This window comes from Oryza glaberrima, chromosome 6 (genome assembly GCF_000147395.1).
Source record: "Oryza glaberrima chromosome 6, OglaRS2, whole genome shotgun sequence".
Taxonomy (NCBI): domain Eukaryota; kingdom Viridiplantae; phylum Streptophyta; class Magnoliopsida; order Poales; family Poaceae; genus Oryza; species Oryza glaberrima.
The window spans coordinates 6,770,207-6,781,522 of record NC_068331.1 but is presented as its reverse complement, the minus strand read 5'-3'; the positions used below and the strand labels follow the sequence as shown (position 1 = coordinate 6,781,522).

Genomic DNA, 11,316 nt, shown 5'->3' with positions numbered 1-11,316 from the left:
GCCATCCCTCTGCCATGTGGGTCCATGCCTTATCTGGTCCCACATGTCAGTACTAGCAGGTCCATCTCCCGCACCAACGGGACCTTTCTTTCTTTATTAAATTTAGAAGAAGTGTTCGCTAATCACACCCAAGCGCCATTTTAATTGAAATTTAAGCGAACTTAATTTGATTTTTTAATCGGATTTACGAGCGGGAGGAGAGAATTCGGGCGACTAGAGTATAGCGCAGCCGCAAGCAAACAGCCAGCCAGCCAGTTGCAGCGAAGCAATAATAATAAAAACCGGATTAAATTAATTTAATGCGGCTTGGAACTGCTCGTAGGCAGGTCAAAACTGCGACTCCTCCTCCTTCCTCTCGCTGTGCTCTTCTCTTCTCTTCCATTCGCCTCCGCATCCGAAGCCATGTTGGATCCACCGCCCCACCACCACCAGCATCGGTAGCGGCGGCGGCGGAGACGGTGGCGGGAGCGGGATGAAGAACTTCCTCCGGAAGCTCCACATCGGCGACTCGGCCGGCGATGGCGCCTCGTCGCTCGCGCCTCCTCCGCCGGTCTCCAAAAAGGGCGGCGGAGGCGGAGGAGGTGGCGGTGGTGGTGGAGCGCAGCACGAGCATAAGCACGGTTCTGGGATCTCGAGCTGGCTTAGCTCCGTGACCGGGCGGCCGCAGACGCAGCCGTCGCCATCGCCATGGCCATCGCCGCCGTTTGCGGCGGACGCGGTGGTGGAGGCGGAGGCGGCGGCGTTGGCGTCGTCGGTGGAGGTGAGGAGGCTGGAGGTCGAGGAGGAGGAGGAGAAGGCGAGGAGGGAGTCGCGGGAGGAGTCGGTGAGGAAGAGGGAGATGGAGAAGGAGAAGCAGGAGGCGGAGCTGGAGGAGTACCACATGCAGCTCGCGCTGGAGATGAGCGCGCGGGAGGATCCCGAGGCGACGCAGATCGAGGTAGCCAAGCAGATCAGTCTCGGCTCCTGCCCGCTCCAGAGCTCCCCCGCCGAGGTCGTCGCCTTCCGCTACTGGGTACTCTCACCGTCTCATCCCTCCTGCTCGATCCTAATCTTTTTGGTTTTTGCTCCTCGGGTCGCACGCTGTTCGCATTGTTTACTGCGATGGGATCTCGCTCTTGCTTTGTTGAGTAAACTTAGACGTTCAAATACAAACCATTTGATTAGTTATTAGTGGTAACAAAATGGGAAGGATGGTGTTTTTGTTGATGAAATAGCTGTCATGAGATGGGTTGATCATGGTATGTTCATCTATAGTCTGATAACTGTTGTTCAGTCATGAAAGGGGTGGCCGAACTTGTGGTAGTTATGTAACCTATACATACTCATTTTGGCCATTTGGTTTATCTGCAATGATGTTAGTGAGAAATAGCACCCCGTGGATTAAGCAGCTATTAGCATTCAGACTATTAGCACTTTTGGAGCAAAACAAGCAGTCTATGAACTTTTGTGGTGGTCCTTGGTCCTTTGTTGAGGTGTTATCACTTATCAGAATAATGGCTGATCAAGCTGCCTTTCTTTTTGTGGATGGTACTGTCTAACGATAATGAGGCAAATGAACACTCAGCTTGTAGTCCTCAAATGACCAACTTAGATGCTTTCTTTTCAGTATAAATTGTTCACAAGTGAATATTGCCCTACTTATTTGTGACTCTTACCATTTTCGTACTTGCCTCATATGGTAGATTTGTTCGTGCTTCACAGAGTTTCAGTGCCCTTAGCTACGACGACAAAATCTTGGATGGTTTCTATGACATTTTTGTCATTGGGGACGAGCCCACATTGCCAACCATACCCTCCTTGACGGAACTGCATCAACAGCCATTTTCACATGCATCCAAAACAGAAGCCGTATTGGTCAACAGAGCACAAGACACCAAACTTGTACAACTTGAGCAGAAGGCACTCATCATGGCTGTGGAAGTTCGCTCGAAAACTCCAGAGTTTGTTGGGCACAACCTGGTCCAGAGACTAGCTACTTTAGTTTCCGACTACATGGGTGGACCAGTCATCGATCCAGAAAGCTTTTTGTCCAAGTACCAGAATGTGAGCAGCTCTCTGAGAGCTAGTATAAGAAGTGCTGTTATGCCTCTCGGTGAGTTAACAATTGGTCTGGCTCGTCACCGTGCACTGCTTTTTAAGGTTAGTGACTATTGGATTTCGGCCATCCATCTAAGCCATCATTTCCTTTTCTAATTATGATGTTTTTTAGATAGCAGATATTGACGTCCATTAATTTTCAAATGCAATATCTGCTCTATTGTTATCAAATTTCTGTTCAGTGCACAATATGACATGGCACATTCTTGTTCTCGTTCTATCAGTAGCACAAGACCTGGCTTCATTCTTGTTCTAGACTTTTAGTCCTTGTACCGGATTCATGACATAGTGGATTTAATGCATAAGCATCACTTCATTAAAGGTTTTGTGGCTTGGAGATGTGTAAATGCTAATATCTACATTTGCAAACTTGCATCTAGGTTTTGGCCGACAGCCTCGCTGTTCCTTGTCGACTAGTTAAAGGAAGACAGTACACTGGATCGGATGATGGAGCTTTGAGCATTGTGAAATTTAATGATGGAAGGTACTTACTAATTCCTTGAAAATATAAACTAGGGCTTTTAGACTTGGATGTTATTAATGTTTACTTGCTTAGCATAATTGTATCTGGACATCTAGAGCATTGTGAAAGTTAATGATGGAAGGTATTTACTAATTCCTTGACAACAGAAACTAGGACTTTTATACTTGGATAAAAGTGATATTAATGCTTACTTGCTTAGTATAGTTGTGTCTGGCCATCCAGTTTTCCTCCTCACATGTTTGTTAACAATCTAAATGGTAAGTATGGAAAAACTTCTTGTAATGCTGCCTGCACTGTATTATATTATTGCAGGGAGTACATTGTTGATCTCATGTCAGATCCAGGTACTCTTATACCTTCAGACGGTGCGGGCTTGGGTAGAGAATTTGAAGATAGTTTATTTGCAGATAGTCACCATGTTAACAAAGATGACTGTAACACTCAGTTGGGGTCTTCCTTTAGTGAAGTCTCAAGTTCTATGTATGGTTCTTTTGAGAATGAGTCACTTGAAAAAGTATCCACACCCAGCAATTTTGGGCATTCTGATCCTTATGGCATAACAACTGGCCAGACTGGCAGCCAGGGATCAGCGGTATCTGGTTCATTTGGGGAACTATCAATTAGCACAAGCACAAGTGAAAATTTGCCTGTTATTCATGAATCTAGAAATACAGACCATACCATGAGTACACAGAGCAAAGATAAGTCCTCTGCAGCGAATAATTCGTCATCAAGTTCTCCTTCATCTTCTGAGGTGGGTGGTGCTCCAGCAGTACGAAGGATGAAAGTGAAAGATGTCTCAGAATATATGATTAGTGCTGCAAAAGAAAACCCCCAGATAGCTGAGAGGATCCATGCTGTCTTACTTGAAAATGGAGTTGTCCCACCACCTGATTTGTTTTCAGAAGAATCAAGGGAACAACCTAAAGACCTTATTGTGTATGACACATCTCTGTTTCAAACTAAAGATGAAATGATAAAGAGGATGAATGAGCTTGAATCTACAACAAACACTGATTTTTGTCATGGTCCTTCGGTGCCACATCCCCCTGGACATGAACTCCAAACAAAGGCTGTTCCTTATCGGATTCCTCTGGATCTTAAACCTATCCAGGGGCTGGGTACCTACCATCCCTCAGATTCCCGGAACAGTACTGGTAGTTCACATATGTATGAACCATCTGCACCTCCCCAGGAGGATCCACTGCAACTTATAAAACAAATGCCTGTTGCAGCAGCTGCTGTTGCAACCGCTGCGGTGGTTGCATCCTCAATGGTTGTCGCTGCAGCTAAATCTAACAGTGATATCAAACTCGACGTGCCTGTTGCTGCTGCGGCGACTGCTGCTGCAGTTGTGGCTACAACTGCTGCTGTTAACAAGCAGTACGAATACTTGGAACCTGGTTGTCAATTGCTTAGTTTGCCAAGTTCTTCAGGGGCAAATGAATTGATCCCGAAGGGTAGACATGACTTCTGGGATAATCAGCTTGAAATTGATCATGGACAAACTAGTGTTCCCGAGAAAGAAAAAGATTTGGTTGAAGTACCTCAGGAAGCTGAAAGAGTCTCTGACAAGTCAGTTGGGACTGAAAGCTCAAGATCTGATATTGCCCTAGATGGTGTTGCAGAGTTTGAAATCCAATGGGAAGAGATCACTCTGGGAGAACGTGTTGGGCTAGGTACACTTCTCTTGGTTTCTTTAAATTCATTTTGTTCATAGCTCCCCTACTATGTTTTGACTATCTGCAGGATTACTCAGCTAATTTTCCCATTCATGAGCATTACCTCCCCATTAAATTGAATAAAAGCCGCATACAATAATGTTGTATACTTGTATCATATTTTCCATCTTGTTTCAACTTCCTCCTTTTTCTGTGCATCAGGATCCTTTGGAGAGGTGTACAAAGGGGAATGGCATGGAACAGTAAGTTTTTCACCTAATATGGCTCACCGCAATACCATATTTCTAAATTATCACCAAGTTGAAATAATGAAAGCAAACTTTTGTTCTAATGAATCCGTGTGCAATCAAGACATTAAGTTCTTGTTATAGCATAGTCAACATATCATGTGAGGATCAACTAACCTCATTAACCTGTGTCTTTTTTAAGTTCTAGCCTTGTCAATATAGCAAAAAGCTTGGATATCTTTACATTATAGTTTCTGGTTGGTTGCATACTAGGACACAACAACTGTTTCTACAGGTTGCACCAGCACACCTAATTGTAATTGGGGGGATTATATCATATCCCTTAATAAATCATAAATGGAAAATTCCATTTTAATCAGTATCATTAGTGTCCACTTAACACACTAAACTTTCAATCATTTTAATCAACCCCCTAATTGGATGGCTCCACCCACTTTGGCCAGTTTTGAGTGTGGTTCCGTGGTGCCACCATGGACACTATGTAACCTGGTTTTGGCAGCCGGCGTTAGTTTTCATCTTATGTGTGTGCTTCTAAGTAATCTAGTAGTCGCTAGTATTTCTTCACAAAAAAAGACACTCCATTCATTTTAGAGAAATATTTCTTTTGACTTTGTATTCCACAAGCTGAAAATACCTGGGACACTTTGTTTTTTTTTCGACAACTTAAAGTTGAATAATATTAAAATAAATGTGCCAAGGAACTGCTTGATTAGATTAGCTTGAGCACCTTCCTTTGTTTCCCTCTATGTTCGAGCAGCTCGAGAGTGATATTCATTATCCTTTATTTGTTATGCATTTTGTGCCTTACCTACTTGCCCCTCTGTGTAGGAAGTCGCAGTGAAGAAATTCTTGCAGCAAGATATATCAAGCGATGCTCTAGATGAATTTAGAACTGAGGTAACTGTCTGCAATCCAAATTTATGACTGCAAAAAAAGAAAAAAAACTTAGCGTTGATACTGCATCCCAGCATGTTTTGTTTTGTGACATAAACGAGGCAATCATTTTGGTTCAATGAAACGAATCATATTAGATGCAAAATTTACATATATTCCATTCAGCTAAGGTTTTGAGCTCATTTTTCTTGTGGTGTATATTTTGTATATCCATTTGCCTGAGCTGATAAGGTCTGACTAATAGGCCAAATATTATATTAGTTTATGACAATTAATTGGTCTAGTTGTTGAACAGATAAAGGCATCTGAGGCCATTTGTAAGTGCTTATTTAACTCCCTCAACATGGTTTGAATGTTTGACGACTTTTACTTTGACCATAGTACGAAAAGTCGGACCGGCCATTGAATCAGTTAGAGTACTTGGTTCACTGGTCCATCGGTCTGACTGGCAGGCTGCTGGTTTCACCGCAATCCAAACACATTAGTTAGATTTAACATTCCCTCTATGCCACAACCATTCAACTGCCTAGGTGGGAGTGGAGCTTCCATTGAATCCACCAGGGATCAATCCCCATTCCGCACCAATTTCTGATTTACATTCCAAAGAAATGGGCCTTGATACATCAGTTTCGCTATATGGTCCTTAAAGTAGCCCAAGTTCTGCTGGTGCGCATGATGAGCTACCGTCTGGCCTTTGTTGGTTCACTGGTTTACAGGAGACATTGTCCGGTTCAGCCGGTTCATCCCAGTTCAATTGCGGAGATGGTCTTGAGAGCAAACTAAGCCATCAAGGGTGTTGGTTCTGGTCTTTTCCGGTTTAACTGCTGGCCCAGTCTGATTTTTTGTACTATGCGTTTGACATGACATGCTTACATCATTACAATGATCACGCAGATGTTCCAAAATTTTGTCCGTGCTTTTTTCACTCTTCCTTGATATGCAGTTCCAAATAATGAAGAGATTGCGTCATCCAAATGTTGTTCTATTTATGGGTGCTGTTACTCGTGTACCTAATCTTTCTATCGTGACCGAGTTTCTTCCAAGGTACATTTTTCTCTGTTCATGCAATTCTCTTTCCAATTTATAACGTCTTAATTAGTAGTACCAAGTATAGTAACCACTTATTTTTATCCTGGTTTTGTTATCTCTCTTAACTAAATATTATTCTACTAACATTTCACTTTCGCATTATTTTCTGACTTTTATCAAAAGTGATAAGTAGTTTACATTAATTTCCTTTTTGGAAACTTATTACACATTAAAAAAATATTGTTGTGGGCTAGTGGTGGGTGTCACCGTTTCAGAATTCTGAAACAAATAATATAGGTAATAGGAAATCCCTCTGTCCCTATGCACTGCTCCAAATTTTTCATAAATTGAGATGTTTTCCATAGGACAACCAGTTTTTTTTTTTTTGTTACACAATGCATGTACGAATTGGGTGACACTTTTTCAAAAACTCTAAAAGAAATTCTGGGATGAAATACAAGTAATAGTTTTATACACATGGCAAATTTCTTTAGCAGTTCCTTTTCTTTTATTGTTTACATATGTAAAGATTGGACATTGAAATTTTGCATGTATGCATGACTTTATGTCTACGCCATGTATATTTTGGATTCTTTTGGACATCATGTGATTTTAGAAGATGGGGAGCTTTGTCCCTGGGTCAGCAAATTTGCATTGGTTAGTTAGCAACAAATATAGAAGATGATGGCCAAGCATCATGCAAACCAATACATAATGCATGACCGGAGACAGCAAGTTCAGTTGCATATAAAATAATAAGCATTTTTCAGTTGAATACCATCATGGTTCTAATATTTTATGTCGTAGGGTTCTAACCAGCATAGTTGCTAACTACAATGTATTAATATTGACATTGTAGAGGTAGTTTGTTTCGATTGATTCATCGACCCAACAACCAGTTGGATGAAAGAAGACGTCTAAGAATGGCACTTGATGTGGTATGCGTAAAGATTTCCTATCCTGATCCACTTAGATGGAGAATTTCAAGCTAAATTTGTTTCTTACTTCCTTTCTTCTTGCCTCAGGCTCGTGGTATGAATTATTTGCACAATTGCTCCCCTGTTGTAGTGCACCGAGATTTGAAATCTCCAAACCTTCTTGTTGACAAGAATTGGGTTGTGAAGGTAAGAAACAGGTTGCCTCATCAGTAATATGCATTGGATGTTTGGCACTTATAACCATTTGCTTCTTTTATTATTTAGGTTTGTGATTTTGGTTTATCACGTATGAAGAATAGTACCTTCCTTTCCTCGAGATCCACGGCTGGCACAGTAAGCTGCTTATATTTTTTTAATTAAATATTTTCCAGCTGTTATGGGATTAAGAAACTCTTATTTTAACAAAAAAAATTATATGTGCAGCTTACCTGTAGTTTTTGCTTAGTATTTAATTGACTTTTGATATAGTTATACTCTCCCATTCTCAAATAGAGGTTTAGTGTTTTACACGACAAACAATAAGGTAAATATAGATAAGACCACCCTGCCGTTGTTAGTGATGCTAATTGTTGCTGTTAGAATCAACTCTTATAGAGTAGTAAATGGTATTGGAACTGGAAAGTATCATTAAAAGGATTGGAGTTCATCTTGAAAATGTAGCATGACATGTATCTAGGACCAAAATATGCTATAATTGTGTGTGCCAAAAAACAGATTGAATAGTAAGATGTTTATATAGTACCATTGAGTAGGATTGTAGGAAAATAATTCAAATGCATCCTGAATCGATTTTACTTTTTGAGGACTTGTGCAAGTAGCTAGAAGGGTTGGGAACTGGGAGAATGTTGACATTCAGGCCCAGAAGCTTATCCATGGTTCATTGTGATTTATTCTGATACTCATCTTTTACAAACTTGCATCTTTGGTTTATCTTTTGATTATTCTGTATTGCCATAATTGAATCTACAAACTGTATCTGTTTTCCTGTTGTTATGAGAATGAAATGGTTCCATCAGATGGTTCAGTGAAGAAATATCAGTATATAAAATGAAATGGATCAATTGGATGGTTTGATGAAGAAATATCAGTACCTGTAATTCAATACGGACACCATAGACATAGTATGGTCTTATTCATGGAAAGTTTAGCTGGTTCCTGATTTGATCTATCCATGTATTTGCTGTGATTGGTTTAACATTGTGCTTTTTAGCATTGAACATCACTGGTCTTGCCTCTGGGTGCTCTTTTGTAAGCTATGGATAGGAATGTGTAATTAATTGACTTCACAAAGCTGTTTCTAGAGGTTACTGATTACCTGCATGACATACAGGCAGAGTGGATGGCACCAGAAGTACTTCGAAACGAACCATCTGATGAGAAGTAGGTTTCTCATGTTTTTATGATTTATCTTTTCTTTAGTTTAGTCAGCTTGCATTTGCCAAATATATTTGCATTTTTGCAGATGTGATGTTTTCAGCTACGGGGTTATATTATGGGAACTTTTCACACTACTTCAGCCATGGGAAGGTATGAACCCCATGCAAGTTGTTGGAGCTGTTGGTTTTCAGCAACGTCGCCTTGATATTCCAGCTCATGTGGATCCCACCATAGCAGAGATAATAAGGAGATGCTGGCAAACGTGAGTATGCTTTGATTTGCTGGGCTGCAGTGACTGTTTTCTGAATATGTAGAGCATTCTTTGTATAAATATGCTACTACTGTTCATAAACTTATGACATTATAAAATCCATGCAGTCAAACTTCTTTAACAACTGCATATCAAAGTCTGTTAAGATTGATCATGTAAACTGATACCATTACATTTGTCACTTAAAGTATATTTTCATATTATTACAGTCTTTTAGTTTTCATGTGCATATTCATACAAGAATTAACGGTATGAAACTTACTTTCTTTTAGTTGACAAATTTACTATCTTATTCCAACTAGTATGAACAAGCGAAGCAAACTTAACTACCATGAATTTGATATGTGTTTTGTATACAAAATTGGAGTATGTTTAGATGAGTTGTATGTCACTATATGTGGAGGGATAAAAGATATTCTTCTCCACATATAGTGACATGCAACTCATCTAAACAAAATGGATAGATTTATTGGTTTCGTGATGAACTTCTCAATAAATTGAATTGATGCCTTCCTCTTGTCTGCCTCTGCCACTATCTTAACTCCATTTTGTTTTTCTGTTGCTGCAGAGACCCAAAGATGCGTCCATCATTTTCAGAGATCATGTCTTCCTTAAAACCATTATTGAAAAACACGCCTGCCAATCAACCCCAAAGGCAGCGAGTGCAACGAGCAGATGGCTAAGAAAATGGAGGTCAACACCAGGCGACAACGTTAAAACAAGGTGCCTTGGTCTTTCATGCCTTCCAGTAACTGCCCACCTGTAACTATACCATTATTTTGTATAGCAACATCAAATGCATGGCTAAGGTGAAAAAGGTGAAGTTCTGTTTTTGTCCACCCGTCCGAATACACTGTAAATTTTCCACAGGCAAAGAAATGCCGAGCTTAGAAAAGCAGCCAACCCATCAAGCAAAAGAAAAGGTAAAGGAGGGAAAAGGAAAATTTGTGCAAAACTACTGTACATTTTTTTTTCTTCCTTGTCATTTCTTTGGTTCCCAAAGGTTGAGTATTAATGTGTAAGGCCCAATCAATTGTATTGTTGTTCAACACAAAAGGTCAGTCATCTTAATCAGCAAGCTTGAAGAAGCCCTCTGGCAGGGCCCCTGTGTATATCACATTCTGACAAATTCGTCGGAACTGACAATTAGATTGCAGGAGAAAAACCCCTTTTTGTACCTAACCATCATTCTTTACTGGAACAATATTGAATCTCATTTCCATATTTCGGATTCAGATCAGGTGCAGTTACAGCTGTGACTGTAACTTAAGAACTGCAAGCAATTTCAGCCGTCCATTTCAGTGATCAATGGCTCAGATCTAGTGATACAGCGACCGTACAAACAGTATTCTGTGCTACAGTGTTTTGCTACAGTGCTATGAACAGTATGCCTCACTGATCTGGACCTTTCCATTTGCATCTGTTGATGAAAACTGGTACTGCCTAAGTTGCAGTCCCAGCAGCGACTGCACCTGATCCGGATTCAGATATTTCTTGGTGTACAACTATATATCCCATACAGAGTAGAACAGTAATCGAAACTACAGCCTTCTGCTGTTTGTTGTTGCGTTTTCTCAAATTGAAAGAATAAAAAGTACTACATGTGAAAGAGCAATTGAACAATTTCTCGAACTCTTTCTTTGTCATCTACTTATCATAATTTGTGACAGTCGAGGTCTGGAAGCTTATCACGATTGTTTGCTACTTCGTCATGCCCAAATTTACAGTGTGGTGTTTGCTTCCTCAAACATTTTAGCTGTAATACGTTAATCGCATTCTGCAGGGTTTGTTTTGTTGTTCTGAAATACTGAAATACGTTTGCATTCGCTGTTTCTCTGTCCAAATCACTTGTCATTTGGACGACTTTTGCCCGGAGCTACTAGTAAACCTAGTTGTACTGAATTGATAAGTGCTGCAGTTCACCTAGATGGGTTCCACCCAATGATTTCTGTATCTTTCAAGCAGTATTTCCAAACAAAAATAAAAATAAAATGTTAGTCTAAGAGTTGCAGTTACCTATGAAAATAGGGTTAGACATTCTTCAAAACTCGCTAGCTTGTTTGGCTCGTTTGGATTTATGGACGAGCTTGAGTTAAGATTATTAAGGGTGTGTTTAGTTGGGGAAAAGAAAATTTTTGGGTGTTACATCGGACGTTTAACCGGATGTCGGAAGCGGTTTTCGGACACGAATGAAAAAACTAATTTCAGAACTCGCCGAGAAACCGCGAGACGAATCTTTTGAGCCTAATTAAGCCGTCATTAGCACATGTGGGTTACTGTAGCACTTATGGCTAAT

General features: G+C 40.4%; 1 protein-coding gene across 1 annotated transcript; it reads left to right on the top strand.

Annotated features, from left to right (window-relative positions):
* Positions 1–319: 319 nt before the first annotated feature.
* LOC127776168 (probable serine/threonine-protein kinase SIS8) lies at positions 320–10,643 on the top strand. Its single transcript, XM_052302512.1, has 13 exons — positions 320–1,012; positions 1,702–2,139; positions 2,478–2,581; positions 2,894–4,260; positions 4,465–4,505; positions 5,340–5,408; positions 6,349–6,449; positions 7,294–7,372; positions 7,460–7,558; positions 7,637–7,705; positions 8,703–8,752; positions 8,835–9,011; positions 9,589–10,643. The coding sequence occupies exons 1-13, from the start codon at positions 473–475 to the stop codon at positions 9,701–9,703; spliced, it is 3,249 nt and encodes a 1,082-aa protein (XP_052158472.1). The 5' UTR covers positions 320–472; the 3' UTR covers positions 9,704–10,643.
* The last annotated feature ends 673 nt before the right edge of the window (positions 10,644–11,316 follow it).

What these genes read in the sequence shown, in the direction of transcription:
- LOC127776168 (XM_052302512.1), top strand. Translation starts at nt 473, where the DNA reads ATGAAGAACTTCCTCCGGAAGCTCCACATCGGCGACTCGGCCGGCGAT. An exon ending in TAGATGAATTTAGAACTGAG is followed by an intron (nt 5,409 to 6,348) that starts GTAACTGTCTGC and finishes CTTGATATGCAG; the next exon opens with TTCCAAATAATGAAGAGATT. An exon ending in CGAGATCCACGGCTGGCACA is followed by an intron (nt 7,706 to 8,702) that starts GTAAGCTGCTTA and finishes CATGACATACAG; the next exon opens with GCAGAGTGGATGGCACCAGA.